Source organism: Tursiops truncatus, chromosome 1 (genome assembly GCF_011762595.2).
Source record: "Tursiops truncatus isolate mTurTru1 chromosome 1, mTurTru1.mat.Y, whole genome shotgun sequence".
Lineage (NCBI taxonomy): Eukaryota > Metazoa > Chordata > Mammalia > Artiodactyla > Delphinidae > Tursiops > Tursiops truncatus.
In genome coordinates, this window is record NC_047034.1 from 55,205,129 (window position 1) to 55,224,683 (window position 19,555).

General features: G+C 36.9%; 1 protein-coding gene across 7 annotated transcripts in view; it reads right to left on the reverse strand.

Annotated features, from left to right (window-relative positions):
- RABGAP1L (RAB GTPase activating protein 1 like) overlaps positions 1–19,555 on the reverse strand; it is a 682,857-nt gene that overhangs the window by 530,645 nt on the left and 132,657 nt on the right. For 6 of the 7 annotated variants that reach the window (XM_073804143.1, XM_073804149.1, XM_073804154.1 and 3 more), the window contains 2 exons: positions 18,016–18,157; positions 7,004–7,081 (listed from right to left, as the gene is read on the reverse strand). In XM_073804143.1, the coding sequence (XP_073660244.1) occupies positions 7,004–7,081; positions 18,016–18,157 (220 nt within the window). The remainder of the gene's footprint in view (positions 1–7,003; positions 7,082–18,015; positions 18,158–19,555) is intronic. The other variant, XM_019952075.3, reaches the window with a different exon arrangement.

Consider the following 19,555-nt stretch of genomic DNA (forward strand, 5'->3'; position numbering starts at 1 on the left):
CTTAATCTCAGAGTCTCAGTTTCCAGAACTTTAAATGAGATACTTCAGTATAATTAAATTCAAATAACATTTATTGAGTATATTCTGTGCAAATATATAATGCCTAAATTGTTGCCAGGCTCCAACATTTAAATATTTTGATGATTTGAGGTTATCAAAATTGTCCTGATTGAAATAGACTGTATAAAGAGAACCCAACAACTAGCACCCTCCTCCTCAGGGATTTTCCTCAGACACCTACCTCCCCAAGCCCTGCCCTTGGGAGTCATAGTTGCTCTCAGCAATTTCTGGCTTCAACCCAAACCCCAGCACGAGGATGATAAAGAATGGCAGTCTGACATACTCAGCTCCCACCTGAAATGGGGGCAGTGCCTGAGGAGGAAAAGGGAGATTCAAGTAAGGTGCTAGTCTGCAAAACAAAGAAAAGGTTTTAGCATGAAAACCACTCATAAACCGTGTGACCTTGGGCAAGCCGCTTAACCTTCCTAAGCATTTTTTTCTACACGAAAAAAAAAAATGGATAAAATACTACCTCACAGGACTGATGTGAGAATTAAATAGATAATTCACATAGTTTTCCATACATATTTTTCATTATTATTAATAACTAGAAAGTTGAATTAACTTGTTGAATCAGTTGCTCAACCTGTTTCCAGGGACCGGGCTACCTACCAAGTATTAAGGACATTCTACCTCAGGAGAGGGCAAGCAGTAGATGAGTCTAAGATCTCTTCTAATTCAAAGGGTCACTGAAAATATGCAGCTGTATCACCATCGCCATCACCAGGGTGTGTGAATGATCACACCAAGGTAGTCACTACAGTCTTATAGTCTGTATCTTAATCACTAAGTTAGCAGCAAAAAGGGGTAAGGTGGCCATGCAAACACTAGAAACAAGGTCTCTGAAATGGGTAGTTATGGTAGTATGGTATATGAAATTGCATAACTACCACCTGCTATTACTAATGGGAAGAAAAGTCCAGAGGCTAGAGAGGGCTCACTCTGCAATATGGAGAACAGCAATAAAATGCTGATAATAGTCCCAGGCATATGGATATGTTCAATAAAGTTAGCTTCTATTATTGTTATTATCATGTCATAGAAGCAGTCTCTGGGGACTATCACAAAAATAAGTTTCAAGTACTATAGGCTTTCAGGCACCCTATATACCTTAACACTGCTGGCAAATTGTAGGGTCTCCAGATATCACTAGTGATCATTCTCCAGAACATTTAAATTTCTTCAGTCAGTTGAAGAATGATTAAGATGTCTTAATCTAACACAAATACATTTTGTTATGGTTTATTACCACCACACCAAGTAAAGTAGGTGCTGGTCAAAGATGAAGCAAGCTTAAGTAACCACAGTGCTGACAGAGTAGGCATTCAATAAACATCTGGGAGGGAGAGAGAGAATCCAAGGGGAAAGCAAAAATCCTTTCCCCTCAAATACAATGGATTATTTCTGGGTTCCTAGTACTTTTGATCTGAATATCCATGGTTTGATGGGATCCCAAAACAATATATAACAGATAAAACAGATAAAAATCTTAACAGATAAAAATCCAAAAGGAGTGGGTGCCAGTAGAGAGAAGCAATGGTTTTTCATGACTCTTCCCCCATATTACCACAATAAAAATGCTCACTCTCTTCCTGATTTCCCTTTAGACTAATATTCAGGCAGATATATCAACCAAATGAGATTTCTAGAATTTGACTATAGGTATTGTGAAATACTAAATCTCTGACAGGAAGAGCAGTTTATATGAGGTTTAACAACAAAATAGGCACTTATAAATTAAAATCTATTAGCCTAATAAACATATAAAACATGTTCAATCTCATTTATAATCAAGCAAATATAAACAAAATGAGATGCTATTTATCACCAATCAGAATGGTAAATATTTAAAGACTGATAATATTTCCTGTTGTTGAAGGTAGGAGGTAAAGGGTGCTCAGATAAACTACTGCAAGGGACATACATTTGCAGTCTTTCTAGAGAGCAATTTAGTAGTACCTATCAAAAACCAGATTGCGCTTCAGAGTATATATACAAAGAAGACTATTCTTTATGACATCTGTAATAGCAAAAAAGAAGAATGGAAATTGCTGTTAGAACCTTCAGAAGAGAAATGGAAAAGTAAGTTATGCTATAACCATGCCACAGAATACTATATGCAATTTGAAAAAGTGAGAAATAGTTTAATGTAGTGTTCATAATAGATTGTTTAATGAGAAAATCAAGTTGCCAAATATGATATACACAATATACACAATGTTCCTTTTGGAAACCAATACATAAACTGTTAAATGATTTCTCTTGAGAATTAGCATTGGTGGACAATAGGAGTCCATTTTATATTTATTTTAAAAATTTAAGCAGTGAAAAAGAGAAAGAAAACTCCATGCATTTTTTTGTGTTTGTTTTTGAAGTAATACAAAGATGATTATTCTTCCCAAATCATAAATCAGTGACTGGCTTTACACAGTTGATTTTTCAGTAGTACTGTTAATATGTTTAAATGTCTTAAAGATTTGATTAAGTAAATGATTTTCTCAGTCAAAACCCATTTTAGTTGACTCATATGCTTGGTTAAATTGAAATGACAAACATATCAATAATATTTGCAAGGGAAAAACAGAACATACTATTATAAGTATACCTCAGAGAAAATCCACTTGGGGTTTTTTACATTTGGTTCATCATTTGTCAACAGCAATAATTATTTTAAGAAGTCTAGCCTGTTTCTAACCAACCTCCTCTCTTTATTAGGCTACCATTTAAAATGTTATTGTTATATTAAGCTAAAGCCATTGTGAATAAATATTCATCTGTCTCTTAGCATGCTGGATCTAAACAACCTTTTCAAACACATGAACCACTTTTTGGTTCACTTTTACTGAACCACTCAGGAAAAATATAATTACACCAAAAACGCTAATAGACAGATGAATAAAATCAAGTCAAATTTCTATAAAAACTGTGTGGAATTTAGCCAGTTGCACTGACCCTTCAAGTACAAGGTTCATTTAAAAGTCAGCCCTACTATCAACAATGACATTTATAGGATTAAATTAAGCCTTCCAATTTTCAAAAAAGTACCAGTATGTAACTTTATTTAGAATATGACTGATGTGCACATAAATGTGTGAGATTTCTGTACTTTGAACACATTTCGTTAAAACAAAAATCCTCAGGTTATGAGATGATTACTTTCCTTTAAAAAGAAACAAAAAGAAAGAAATTTTGTATTAAGCTAAAACTTCAGATATCAAAGATTTCCCTCAATTCCCTTAAATTAAGTAGGAAAAAGGGGTTTTCATGAAGGAGGGGAATCCCATATCAGTTAAATTTCTGGGATTTCAAATAAAAACACCTTTGTATGTAATGTGAATTCTGAATAATATGATAAGAAACATGAGTAAGTGGTCAAGTTTTCATCCATACTTGATGTAGCACTAGCCTTGGTGCTACATCCAACAATTTGCACAACCAAATTTTATAGAATTCAATCTCCCTCTTTTCTTCTAATATTCTTTCCTCTCCAATCTCATCCTAATCTATAATATTTATAGAAAGTGTTGATAGGGAAATTACAAAGGCAACATTGTGACAATGTCCCTAAGTAAATTATAAATTAATTTTAACCTCTACCTATCAAGAAGTTTAAGACATGAAATCAAGCAATGAAGTATCACATTAGTTGGCATTCAGGAGAATTTGGGGGATTGGGAAACATGAAGAATTCATCACAATGAAGTTAGAAAAATGATGAAGAACAGCTGCATGCATATCGGAATGACATGAAAATAGCACTAATTAGAAAGAACTAGGGATAAGTTTCTACAGGAGTACTGGTTAATTCAAAACTAATTTTCTAACTTGTGAAATAAATATTTTAAACAAATTAGGAAGAAATAAAGAAAAGTGAACATGATCAATTAATGCTCGAAAGCATATCTTTACATTAATAATGTTCCAGATAATGTAAATAGTATATCTACAAAGTACTAAATAAACCAAATTTGACACCAGCATGAAAACAAAAACACCAAAAGAAAAAAAAAAGGAACACCAAAGGAAAATCAAACCTATACAAGTTTAAAAACCAGGGCTTCCCTGGTGGCGCAGTGATTGAGAGTCCGCCTGCCGATGCAAGGGACACAGGTTCATGCCCCGGTCCGGGAAGATCCCACATGCCGCAGAGCGGCTGGGCCCGTGAGCCATGGCCGCTGAGGCTGCGCGTCCGGAGCCTGTGCTCCGCAACGGGAGAGGCCACAACAGTGAGAGGCCCGCGTACCGCAAAAAAAAAAAAAAAAAAAAGAAAGTTTAAAAATCAAACAGGAGCATTTTAAAATAAACATTTATTTAATTAACTCTTTTCTAAAAGCACACAATACAAAAAGAAACAATAGATAAATAAAAACATACAATATAAAAACCCACAACTCATATTTACTATATTCACAATCTTATACTTACTATAAGGTTACAATTTAAGTTTCATGCAATATAATTATATTTTAAAATCTTTTAGATAAAATGTCTTAAAGTCTGATTTTCTTACCAAAGATTCTGCACTGTACTAACCTTGAAGAGCAATCCTTCCTGGATCAATACGAAAAAATATTTTTATGATCTTAAGGTGTACTTTTTCATTAGATTATCCATTTATGACAGTTTGAACTAAGTAAACATTTTGGACTTGCCAAAACAACCAACAGCACAATTGTACCTTGAATATTAACAAATTTTTCAGGCACACTTAAGTAACTAAATGAGAGGATGGGTGCTTGCCATCACACCTATGTGATAAAACACTAACTCTAGCATGCTTTTCTTTTTCATCTTGCTACTTCTCATATTTCCTTTCAAATATATTTTCTATTAAGAACAAAATCAATTCATGAAATTTGAGTTGCTCTACTTAAGGTCATTTCAAAATGAAAAAGAAAAATTATTTTTTAGATACTTTCCACTAGAAATACACTAAAACTTCACTGTAACACACTATACATAGTAAAAGTTTTATAAGAACAGTTTATTTTCAAGCACTAATAAAAAGGGCATGTATTATGTAATAAAATGTAACTAGCAAAAAGTAACATCAACTATAATGTGGCCCCATGTTTTGTACACAAAGGACAGTACAGTTATAACAGAACATTCCATAGTTTCAAAAATTACATAAAGCATACTTAAAGCTATTCATAAATATGCTGTGACTGTCAGGGTTGGCCAACTTTTCTGTAAAGGGCCAAATAGTAAATATTTTCAACTCTCACATGTTCTTATCTTTCGTATTTCTTTTTTTTGTGGGGGAGGAGGGCTGGGGAAGACTGTATAAAAATATAAAAACCATTCTTGGCACAGAAGCCATACAAGAAAGAACAAGTTGTGGGCCAGATTTGACAGTAGGCTGTAGTCTGCCAACCCTAGGACCCTTCCCTTTCAAAGTAGCTATTCATTCCTATTTGCTTCAAAATATTAAAGATGAAAGAATTTTTAAATGTCCAACACTACATTTTCCAAAGGAATTAATTTCATTAAAAGTAAGGGTATACCTATAGTAATATAAAAGACTAGACTATCTATTTTACAATTTAAATATAAATCATTCCCATACACATTGAACATGTTAGAATCAGAGTTCGATCTGCCAAATTCAAGAATCTTATCACTTAAAAAAATAAAACTCTAGATCCCAGTGAATTTTCCACAAGTTAAGGACAGTATAATAAACTTTCCAGGCAAAAAAAAATACTGTGGGAAATGAATTAAAATATATTCTTTGTCAACTGAAAGGTCAATTACTCTTTAAAACTGCATGAGAACTTTTGTCGTTTTTAGGGAGGGTGGGCGGGGGGTAAAAGACATGCAACCTAGAAACATGAGAATGTAGTTTACTTTCCACTGAATGCTACAGATATTCATCCTTGGAGGTACTGTATTTTAAAATATAAAGATTACTACATGATCGAGGTGGAATAAGATTAGACCTTAACAGACTGTACTCATGAATTAAACACTACAATTTTGTATTTTAGATTTCTAAATGAAATACAAATCACAGGGGAGGAAATTAAATGCTTGAGTTCAGCTGATATGGGACCCAATCATACTCAATCATCCATTGGTTAGATCTCAGTGTTTTCTGAAACACCACTGGTTATTTGCAGGGGAAAAGGTCAAAAGCCCAAACAATGCTCCTAATCTCACAGCACTTAGGATCTAAGCCACATATTTGGCACTTGATTATACTTAGGTCAAATGCAATTCACACTTTGATGTGGCATAGTATTACTTAATTCCTGCAATGATTTAAAATGTTTATTCCCACCTAAAATGTAAGTAACCTTAAAGGAATTTTTGTCACTCTCAGTACCAAGCATAATGCTAAAATATGTAGGTACACAAATATTTCTTAAATAAATGAATGAAATTAATTAATATACAAATATGCTCTCTTCCAGGGTGAACTAACCTAGCACTAAGGCTTTAAATATGGCAATTAAAGACAGGTATGACTCAGTCACCTTTTCCCGTCAATTATTTCTCTAAAATCGGTCATTTTTTATTTCCAGGACCAGCACCCTAGTTCAAGCTTTATCTCCTCAAATTAGATGTATATATCATGGATTCTTCACTATTCTAAACTGCATTTTACATAATATACTGCCAGCTTAATCTTCCTAATGCAAACCTTTGCTCATGCCATGCCCGAGCTCAAAATCCCTCTAAGATTCTCCACTGCTTTACACAAAGTCTGTCCTGTTCAGTGCTTCTAGGGAGTTTCTCCAAGGCCTGCTCTCAACCTGCCTCTTCAACCTCACATTCACTGCCTCCTAGGCATACCGAAGATTCTGTTCATGTCTGTACTTTTTGCTTTCACATATGTCAAAATGCTATGCTTCTTACTTTCTACTCTTGCAAATCCCACTAACTCTTTCAAACTTTCCCAGACTCGGTCATTTGAAAATGAATTGAAACTAGCATTTACCAGAGACGCACTGCATGGAACTCTGACAGACCCACAAAGATGAGTAAGAATTGAGCTTCTCAGAGGAATTTACAGTCGCTAGGAGAGAGAAGACACATGTAACTATAATTTAATATGGAATATCATAAATGACACTAAAAACATGTAAGTAGAATTATAGTGGAATTCTGTAGTCAGGGAACAAGAGATTACTTCTGACTGGGGATAAGTAGAGGTATCATGAGAAAAATATCATTTAAACTGATAGCTGAACCTTGGCTTCAAAAGGCAGAGACGGGAAGGACTTCACAAGTAATGGAAATAGCTCAATAAAAGACACTCGAAACCTACAGCAATCAATGCTCTTATAATTCATTTGGAAATTCATCACGTACTGTTTTGAAGTTGTCTAGGTCATTTTTTGGTCCTTTTTTTTTTTTTTAGAATTTAATTTTTTTTCCAGTTGTACTGAGATATAAATGACATGCAGTACTGTATAAGTTTCAGTGTCCAGTATCTAGGTTATTTTTTGTTTAGCTAATACTGCATATATTTATACCCTTGGAAGGGCCTGGTCTAATAGGAGAGATGAGATACAAACTTGTAAAATAAGGGGAGTAATAGTAATTATCTTGCATGGTTATGGTAACAAGTGAGGCAACATGTATGCAAAAGTGGCTATTACATAACAGATGCTTGAAAAAGGATCGTTTCCTTCATTTCTGGTACCTAGCTCTTTGTTACAGGCAGTTCTAAAATGACCCCTACGATTCCTGCCTCCTGGTATAAACACCCTATAAAATCCCTACACTTGAGTGTGGGTGGGACATATGAATATGATGGATGTCATGGCTGTGATCACATTGTGTTACATGGCAAAGGTGAAGGGATGCTGCAGATATAAAGTCCCTAACCACTCTGGCTTTAAGTTAATCAAAGGGAGTCTATCCCAGATGAGCCTGACCTAATCAGGTAAACCCTTAAAAGAGGCCTTGGGCCTTCCCTTAGAGAGATTCTCCTGCTGGCCTTGAAGCAAGCCCCCATGAGTGCTACAACTGCAAAGAAATGAATTCTGTGAGCTCTGAAGGGAACCCCAAGTCTTAGATGAGACTGAAGCCCCAACCAAAACTTTGATTGCAGCTTCGTGAGACCACGAACAGAGGACCCAGCTAAGCCATGCCCAGACTCTCGATCCATGGAAACTGTGAGATAATAAATGTGTGTTACTTTAAGGTGCTAAATTTTTTTGTAACTTGTTATGGAGCAATATAAAGCTAATTAATACACTCTCTCCCTCTACTTTCTCTCAAACACCTTCCCTTATCAAATGTATTTTTTAATCATTTTAATTTGTTGAAACAGATAATGTAAAAATGCAAGAATGAAACAATATTATAAAGTCCTTTCTTCCCTCTCACTGACTCTCTCTCTCTCTCTCATATGCATGCGTGCGTGTGCACACACACACACACACCAATTTTATAAATATAGAAAGTATCTGATTGGGAAAGAAACAGTATGTAGTCTACCAATATTATTTTATTGGAACATATTTCCTCATCTGTAAAATGATATAATAATAGTATTGACATTATAGGGTTGATAAGAGGATTAAATGAATTAAAGTCGGTAGGCAATTTAAATCCTTGTTACTCAAAGTCTGGTGTGACCAAGAGCAATGGCATCTGGTAGAAGATTTTTTTTTTTTTAATAAGAGTTCATTTTAACAAGATCTCCAGGTAATACATGTGCACATTTAAGGTTTAAGAAGCACTTCATTAATGAGCACTTATCACTCATGTAAGTGCAATATGATAATTATATTTCTTAAAAAACTCATTTCTTTTCTATACTCTCTATCTTCTTTTCATTTGAATATAAAGAAATTTCATTTGCCAACTGATTTCTATAGTAAAAGCTGTTTGTGACTATCTTTTCTCTAATCAGACTATGAATTAAGAAATTAAAAGAAAATAAACCTCCAGTTGAGTTTGAGATTATTTTGCTCTCTACTCAAAATGAGTTAGAAGTAGTATTAGACAGCTAATCATCACTCAGATCAAGGGGAAAATTTTTTTTCTAGATAGCATTTAACCAATCCAAACACAAAAACAAAAAATGCAGATTACACAAAACATAAAAAGTACAACCAAGTGTGAAGCTTGCCTAATATTACTGTGAATCTGGTCTTTTACAATTACTTGGGCATGTGTCTTAAAGGAAATCACACTATATTTGCCAACCACTGCCTTCTTGTAACTTACTATCCATTTTACAAGTAACTAAATACAATTCTGAGGTCAACAAACAGAAAGCCAGTTTGAAATCCAAAGGAAGCAATACCAAGTGCACCTCAAGTTTCAAAAGCAGGAGCAATTCAGAACTTGTGGGAGTATATAAACGTGACAAAGTAGTTTAAAGACAATCCCTATAGGGCTTCCTTGGTAGCACAGTCGTGACAAGGTAGTTTAAAGACAATCCCTATACGGCTTCCTTGGTAGCTCAGTGGTTAAGAATCTGCCTGCCAAGGCAGGGGACACAGGTGCGAGCCCTGGTCCGGGAGGATCCCACATGCTGTGGAGCAGCTAAGCCCGTGGGCCACAACTACTGAGCCTGTGCTCTAGAGCCCACGAGCCACAACTACTGAGCCCGCATGCCTATAGCCTGTGTTCCTCAACAAAAGAAGCCACCACAATGAGAAGCCCCCGCTCGCCGCAACTAAAGAAAGCCTGCACACGCCAACAAATACCCAACGCAGCCAAAAATAAAATAATTTAAAAAAAAAAATAATAATCCCTATAATGTTGCATTGATGGACTTAACTTTCTGCTAAGATTCCTTGCATTCAAATTAATACCCTTTAACACACTTCACTTTTTGAACAGCGCTTGAAAAATATGCAAAGGTACCTTAATTCATTTTATTTTAGATCTTTCCCAGGAAATTAAGAGCAACTTTAGCCCTTTTAAATCTGCATCCCTTTTTAGTTAAATTACAGGTTAAGGTAAGACAATTTAGAGTGACTTGAACTTCCACTTTTGCTTTGACAGGCAAATTGCTGAAAATAATTAAATAAAAGAATACTCCAATTCCCCCCAGCAGGAACACATTTCTATGCCACCTCCAGTTCTAACTTTTGATATTTGCGTTGACAGAATGTCAATTACAGAACTAATAATAAAGTGTATTGAAAATGTATGAAGTCTCTGATCTATAAAAGAAAAGAAACTATTACTTCCTACTCTGTGATTTTTGTAGCTTTTTTAATACAGGTGATGGCTAATAGATTTTCAAAAGGCAAGGTGACATTTCAAACAGTGAAAAACTGTTAAGAACAGAAGTGAAAAATTTTCAGGGAAAAACAGAAATCTGATGACTTGTTCTTATTCAGATCATATACAAGAATGAGAAATTGAGCTTCCCTGGTGGCGCAGTGGTTGAGGGTTCGCCTGCCGATGAGGGGGATGCGGGTTCGTGCCCCGGTCCGGGAGGATCCCGCATGCTGCGGAGCGGCTGGGCCCATGGGCCGTGGCCGCTGGGCCTGCGCGTCTGGAGCCTGTGCTCCACAGAGGGAGAGGCCACAGCAGTGACAGGCCCGTGTACCGCAAAGAGAAAAAAAAAAAAAGAATGAGAAATTGAAATGTTTATGTGTGTTTTTCATATTTTCAATTGCAATTCCATAAATGTTACCTCTTTTTTCTAGTCTTTCTCAGTATGAAATCATTTTGAAGCAATATAAAAGGAAAAATATTTATTCATTCATTACTATAATTTTATTATAATAAATATATTTATTATTTATTCCTTCATTTATTATTTTTCATATTGTTTACTGAATCTCATTGAGAAGGTGGCATTTGAGGAAAGTTTAGAAAGAGAGGAAGGAGAGACCCATGTGGCAATCTAGGAAACAAGGAGTTCCAGCCAGCGGGTACAGCAAGTGCAGCAGCTCAAAGGCAGAGTACACCTGGTGTGTTTGAAGAATAGCAAAGTATAAGGGTGGAATTTGTGGGGCAGAAAGTGACAGGAAATGAGGTCAGAAAGGTTAAAAGCAGAGAGCAAAATCACAGACAGCCTTGTAAACTATGGTAAAGAACTTTGGCAAGTGAAATGAAAAGCCAACTGAGGATTTTTAGAAGAAATGTGATCTGACAGATTTCAAAAGGATGACTATGGTGATATGGAATACAGACTAAGGGGTTGTGGACAAGGGTGGAAGGCAGCAGACCCGTTAGGAGGTACTGCAATAATCCAGTACAAGAAATGACAGGGCCAGAGAGAGGTCAGATTCTGGATTCTAAGATTTGGAGCCTAGGAGTTGTCACTTGCTGACAGGGGAAGCCTAGGTTGTGGGAGAATCAGCCTTCACCCATATACTCCACCTGGAACACATCCTCTCCGTAGAATAGAAAAGAGAGAAGCAAAACCATCGTACGCATGCAAGGCCTCACGTCCAGCATGGATCTGTGACTAGCTAGGAACCCCTCTGGTCTGAGTGTATGTACAGCCTTGCATGTATACACAGCCTCCCAGACCACCAGTGATATGTAGAATCTAATGAGGCCCATTCATTTCTTAAATCTCCTTATTAAAATTCTGGTCAATCTGTGGCTTTCCCCAACCAGAATTACAACCTCATGCTACTTAAAACATTGGTCTTCTCATTCTTTTGCCATAAAAAAATCACTATTGTTTCCAACAATGTTCTAGAAATATGGGGTTTTTCTACATTTGCTCCAAATCAAGTGAGTCCCTTCCACGGGTGAAAACAAAGCTACTAGTTTTCACAGCTTGCCCCACCCTAGCAAAACCACCACGATAATAAGCCAGTGGTGGGAATGAGAAGAATGGGAGCAGTCTCAAGCACTAAAACACCACAGACTGTTCTCACCCAAGGTTCAGTGGTTTTTCTTAAATAAATGCTTCTCAATTTTTTATATAATTTGATCACTTTCTCAAGACCTTAACTGGCTGTTTTCTGACAATTTTATTGACATTTATGATTGCTTTTTGATGAGCAGATTTGCCAAGCTCCTCACCCAAGCCATTCTGCACTAAACACATTTTAAATGTAATTTGCCTGAGCAACCTACTAAAAAATGTCATAGAAAATATTTTTAAACATTTCTAAGTACGGAAATTGCCAGTATGCTAAAATCACTATTTTCTTTTGACTGTTAACATGCCTTGGTTGAAGAGCTTACTCAGGTGACCTTACGTAGAAAAGCCTCTAAGCAGAGTAAATAGCATTTGCAAAGACACAGAAGCACGTCAGGGAACTGCATGCATTTTGTTAAGTGTTAGGTTAAGTGTTGGGTGAGTAACTATTTTTAGCTCTCCCTTTCCTACTACAGATGACCTCAAATCTCTTACACCCTAAATATGCCCTTTGTTGGCCAGATGCAACCCAATGTTTTTACTCCAATCTCTTTTCTCGTCTTCTCCATCAACCTTCTTGAAAGAATAATTTGAACATTATTCAAACTTCTCCCCTTCCTCACCTCTAGTCAATCCTCAATCCACTACAATAAGGCTTCCTTCCCAACTTTACTAAAATTACCCTCAGAGGGGTTCAGTAATCTCTCAAATTTACCAAATCCGATTAACAATTTTTGGTCCTTATCATACTGAAACTCTTGTTCCATTTGTCAATACTGCACATCACTCTTTCCTTCTGAATCTCCACTCCTTAGTCTATTAACACATTGTCTTAGCTCTCCTCATATTGTTCTGATCATTTTTCTGCAGCTAAGTCCTTTAGCTGCACTTAAAGGATCTCTTAAACTCTACTTCTAAACCCCCCCTCCCACATTTCTCCCAAGGAAATTTCAGCCATTATCATTGCTTCACACTGATGACTCTCAAACCTTTATCTCCAGTTGTAAAACTTCTCTCACAATTTAAGACTATTTCTAATAACTGAAAAGTAGTTCCACTTTAATGTTCCACAGTGAGTTCAAATTCATCAGTGTCTGAAACTGAATGAATCTTACCCCCACCCCCAAACCAACTCTTCCCAGGTGCTCCCTATCTCATTTGTTGGCATCCACACCATCCAGGCACCTCAGCTACAAACCTAGATTGAATTTATGTTTCTTTCTCCTCCCTTCTCTTCTGCTGCCCATGACATCCAATTAAGTTACAAGCCCCACTGCTTTAACCTCAGGAATATTCTCAAATCTCTTTTACCCCTCATTCCTTACATTTTGAGGTAGTCATTTTGACACAACTGTGTCAAAAGAACTTTGTCAAAATGGCTATGTCAGAAATGAAGCTTGACAGCATAGCACAGGGAGATGGGCTTGGTGCTTTGTGATCACCTGGAGGGGTGGGAGAGGGAGGGTGGGAGGGGGAGGCTCAAGAGGGAGGGGGTATGGGGACACGTGTATGCATATGGATGATTCGCTTTGTTGTGAAACAGAAACTAACACGGTATTGTGAAGCAATTATACTCCAATAAAGATCTATTAAAAAAAAAAAAGAAATGAAGCTTGAGCCCAATTTAGCTCTCTGCCAAGACTGGAAAATGATGGCCTATCCAATACTTCCTACATGATTTTAAGATCCTGGCAGTGAATGTTTCTAAATATTTTGCTGATTAAAGCCATGGCCACTGAGCCTGCGCATCCGGAGCCTGTGCTCCACAACGGGAGAGGGCACAACAGTGAGAGGCCCGCATACTGCAAAAAAAAAAAAAAAAAAAAAAAAAAAAGATCTAGAAAATGTAAGATCTACAATATCTTGTCTGTAAAGGGAATACTAAAAATACTACCTTTTAAGCAATTAGAAGCGGAGTTACAATTCAGTGATTTAAAGAAGAATATAGGCATGCCTCATTTTATTGTTCTTTGCTTTACTACTCTGGCACACATTGTGAACTTTACAAATTGAAGGTTAGTAGCAATCCTGGGTCCAGCAAGTCTATCGGCAGCATTTTTCCAATAGCATTTGCTCACTTCAAGTCTCTGTGTCACATTTTGGTAATTCTCACAATATTTCAAACTTTTTCATATTATTACATTTGTTATGGTGATCTGTGATCAATGATTTGATGTTACTATTGCAAAAAAGATTACAACTTGCTGAAGGCTCAGATGATGGTTAGCATTTTTTTAGCAAAAAAGTATTTTTTAATTAAGGTATGTATACTGTTTTTAGCTATAATGCTATTGCACACTTAATAGACCACAGTGTAGTGTAAACATAACTTTTATATGCACTGGGAAACCAAAAAATTCATGTGGCTCACTTTATTATGATATTTGCTTTATTGCAGTGGTCTGGAACAGAACCCACAATACCTCCAAGGTATGCCTGTACTTTGATTTTGTGTGTCATGAAAATTCATGCGCTTTAGGGTAAGACTGCCATAGGTTTGAATTCTGTAGATTATACTTTTTTAGCCCTATGACCTCGAATAATTTACTTAAAATTTTTTTAGTCTACTTCCTCACATGTAATATAAAGACGATAATAGTCATTTCTCAGGACTAATGTGAGTAAAATATGAAACTAGGTCTATTAAATATCAAATACATTATATACACAAAGCAGATATTTAATCCATTTTAGTTAGTTATCCTTCTTTTAAGTTAGTAAATAGAAGTGAGGAATTTTTATTTACTAAATTAGAATAAAAGGCATAATTATGTGGTACTAAATTGTATAATATATTTTTACTGAGTAGGGCTGAGTCATTCTATTATTTTTCTTCTTTCCCAATTCTAGCTCCATATATTTTTTCATTTCTAAAGGAAATGGCATTTTTGCAAGACATTATCTGAAATCTTGTGTTCAAGTAACTTTCTGGTAGATACTTGTCATACCTATTTATTCTTCTTCCTGAGCACACAGCTCAATTATATTCCCCAACCACCCCTGTGGTTCTTGTTTAGCAGAAAAGAATGTGCACAGCTTCCACGTCTGGCCCAAAATTCTCCTTCATGCGATCTCTGTCTTTTCCTCTTCATGTTGGCTGGGACAGAGATGACAAAAGTGTTCCCGGAAGTCATATAAAATATAATGGAGTCACACAATGGAAGTAAGGGCTGAACTCCGTGATCACTAGAATACTAAGGAAGTGAATGTTCTGTGACTCCAAGGCTAGGACATAAAAGGCACTGCAACTTCCACCTTGGTTTCGGGGATTGCCATCTGGGGAAAGCTAACCATTATATCATAAGGACACCCAACGAGAACTATGGGGAGGCCTATGTGGAGAGAAACTGAAGTTTCTTGCCAACCGCCAGCAACATTTTGGCAGCTATGTGAATCAGCCCCTTGGAAGCTCCTCCAAGCTTTCAGCCCCACCCAATGGAGTCTTCAGATAACTATGTCCCCCAGATAATATCTGACTCTTCCTAAGAAACTCTTAGCCAGAATTGACCAGACAAGCCTAATTCCTGACCCACAGAAACCATGAGATAATAAATGTTTTTTAAGTAAAAAAAAAAAAAAATTACTTCCAACCACATGTAAAAATTTAAATAGATCACAGACAAATCATTAAGGAAAAAAACTGACAGGGAATTCCCTGGCGGTCCAGTGGCTAGGACTCCATGCTTCCACTGCAGGGGCCCATGTTCGATCCCAGGTCAGGGAACTAAGATCCCTCAAGCTGCACGGCACAGCCAAAAAAAAACCCGAAAATGACAAATTAGACTTCACAAAAATTAAACTTTTGTTTCTCAAAAGACAGTGTTCATTTCTTTTTATGGCTGAGTAATATTCCATTGTATATATGTGCCACATCTTCTTTATCCATTCATCTGTCGATGGACACTTAGATTGCTTCCATGTCCTGGCTATTGTAAATAGAGTTGCAGTTGAACATTGCAGTACATGACTCTTTTTGAGTTACGGTTTTCTCAGGATATATGCCCAGTAGTGGGATTGCTAGTAGTGAGGTGGATGGACCTAGAGTCTGTCATACAGCGTGAAGTAAGTCAGAATGAGAAAAACAAATATCATATGCTAACACATATATATGGAACCCCCCCCCCAAAAAAGAACCTAGGGGCAGGACGGGAATAAAGATGCAGACATAGAGAATGGACTTGAGGACACAGGGAGGGGGAAGGGTAAGCTGGGACGAAGTGAGAGAGTGGCATGGACTTATATATACTACCAAATGTAAAATAGATAGCTAGTGGGAAGCAGCCGCACAGCACAGGGAGATCAGCTCCATGCTTTGTGACCACCTAGAGGGGTGGGATCGGGAGGGTGGGTGGGAGGCACAAGAGGGAGGGGATATGGGGATATATGTATATGTATAGCTGATTTACTTTGTTATAAAGCAGAAATTAACACATCATTGTAAAGCAATTATACTCCAATAAAGATGTTATAAAAAAAGATATTGTTCAGAAAATGAAAATGCAAACTACAGAGAGGGAGAAAATATTTGCAAAACATATCTGATAAAGGACCTTTGCCAACGTATATAAAGAAATCTTAAAAATCAACAAGGAAAAAAAAATCAACAAGGAGACAAATAACCCAATTTTAAAATGGTCAACAGATGTGAATAGAGTCTTGACCAAGAAGATAAACAGATGGCAAATACCATAGAAAAAGACGCACGACAGAATTAGTCATTAGAGAAATTCAACTTAATATCACAAGAAATGATTATACACCCTCTAGAATGGCTAAAATTTTAAAAACTGACAATGCCGAATGTTGATAAGGATACAAAGCAACTGACTCATCAGTAAGGAAAATGGCACAGCTACTTTGAAAAACAGCTCAGTTGTTTCCTACAAAGTTATCAACAACATACACTTACTGTAAGACATAGCCATTCCACTCCTAGGTGTTTACCCAAGAGAAATGAAAGCACATATTCACCAAAGACTCATACTCAAATGTTCATAGCAGCTCTATTCCTAATAGCCAATAGCTAAAAACAAATTCACCATTAACTGGTGAATAGACAGATAAACAAATCGTGGCATATCTTTACAACAGATTACTACTAACAATAAAAAGGAACCACCTATTGATACAACATATATAAATCTCAAAAGTTTTACGCTATGTGAAAGATGCTATATATCAATACAGAAGTCTGTACTATATGATTCATTTTATATGAAATTGTAGAAAAGGCAAAACACGGTGACGGAACACAGATCAGTGATTGACAAAGACCACAAGTGAGGGGAAAAGATGGACTATAAAGGGGCATGAGGGAAATTTGGCCAGGGGGGAGGGTGGAGGGAGGGGTGGTTAATGGAAATGTTTTATATCATGATTCTTGCGGTAGTTATACAGATGTATATCCACTTGTCAAAATTTGATGAACCATACACTTAAAACATGTACATTCTATTGTATGTAATTTATACCTTCATAAATTTTTTAAATGAAACACTCAGAATAATGTCTAGCACACTAAGCACTCAACAAGTATTAGCTAAAAATAACTTATTTTTATGGCAATCAAAGAAAGGAATGGTTTCATAGAGAAAGACTGAGAATTCTAAAATGCCCTTTTCAAAGGGCCAAATGAAGTGTGACTCTCGTGAGGTTGGTTAGCATCTCGCAGCAGCATTCAAGTAGTAAACAGAGAAGATACCAGCTAGTATTTCAAAAAGTGAATGGTAAGTGAAAAGGCAACAACAAAAAACAAGTCAGAACTGAATAATGTCAAATGAGGAGTACGACATGAAATATCACTGAAATTCTAAAAACACTTGAGAGAATTTGAAAGTTCTCATTAAACACTTCAGAAGTACTTAAAATAGGGAGCAAGACAACAAAGTTAGGCTGTCAAATTTAAATAGTTGTATAAGTGGGACTGGGGAGTATTCAACCGAGGAACCAAATAGACCAAATTCTCTTCTGCATCTAGTAGAATCTAGTCTAAGAGTAGCAGAGACTACAGAGAATCACCACTCCTCGCTTTATCCCTCCCATAGGCACGCACACACGCACACACACACACACACACACACACCCCACACATCGTTCAGGATTATAAGTAAAGCAGCTATGTAAAGAGAGGGAACTGAATAAATTTCACTTCTTACCCTCTTCTGCTTCATCCTCCTGGGGTGACAATGGGCCCCCTCCACTAGTAGGAGTGATTGGTTCCTCCTTCTCAGACTCTCGCTGTAGACTCACCACCTCATATATTGCATCTCCAGCATTGGTATGGCCTTTTCCCTCAGACTGAGAAAGATATAAACACATGTTTCAACATTAGAAATTTTTTGGTTGTTTTTTTTTTTTTTTTTTTGCGTTACGCGGGCCTCACTGTTGTGGCCTCTCCCATTGCGGAGCACAGGCTCCGGATGCGCACGCTCAGCAGCCATGGCTCACGGGCCCAGCCGCTCCGCAGCATGTGAGATCTTCCCGGACCGGGGCACGAACCCGTGTCCCCTGCATCGGCAGGCGGACTCTCAACCACTGCGCCACCAGGGAAGTCCCAACGTTAGAAATTTGAAGGAGGGACTTCCCTGGTGGTCCAGTGGTTAAGACTCCACGCTCCCAATGCAAGGGGCCCAGATTCAATCCCTGGTTAGGGAACTAGATCCCACATGCTGCAACTAAGACCCAGCGCAGCCAAATAAACAAATATTTTTTTTAAAAAAAGAGAATTTGAAGAAAACATTGAAAGATAGTGTATTTCAGTGGTCCTTAAAAAGAGCTAAAATGAAGAGCAGCATGTCATGTTTGATCTACAGCATGTCTGAAGTTGAGAAAGAATTTTAAAGTATATTGTTCTTCACATAGTATTCTAAATGTATCGTTCTTTTAGTATTATTTTAACCAACAGAATGAAACCTACTAACCATTTTGAGAAAACTCAATTTCTTTTATCAGAAAAACCTGAGACAGCACAGATTCCAGGGCAGACAGATAAGCAAGTGATGCTGGATTCTCAGGACTGACTACCTTGCTCTGAGGTAAAGAGATACCAGCTATATCCATCAGCTAATTCATGGAAGTAGACACTTATCACCTTATAAATGGTTTATATTCTAAATGGCCATTGGTTAAGGAGGAAAAATTAAGGCAACAGCCAATTAACCAACCTAGCACGGCCTACAAAGCCCTAAATAAATTGGACCTTGCCTCTCTCTCAAGCCTCATCTCACACCCAAAGACTGTTACTACATTTCAGCCACTCTGGCCTTGTTTCAGCTCTGGGAACTTTAAATTCTTTCCCCACTCAAGGTCTTGGGACATCCTTTTCTTTCTGCCAATACAGCTTTTCCTCCTACTCTTTGCTAACTCCCACCAATCCTGGATCCTTACCTCCAAATGTCACTTTACAAAGAAGCTAAATGAAGTTTCCATGTTTTTGATTCCCAGCAAACCCTGTCCTTCTCCTTTACTGCACTTACTACAATATAACTACACATAATTCTTATTATTATATTTATTTGTTTAATGGCTATCTCATCCAGAAGAGAGGAAGCATTATATGCGCAAGGATTATGTTGACTTCCTTTTTTTTTTTTTTTAGGTCATTTCTATTTAATTAAGAAATTTGTAATTTAAAAGAGACAATGACAAACTAGAACACAACCACAGGAAGACAGGATAGTGAAACTTCTAGAAACT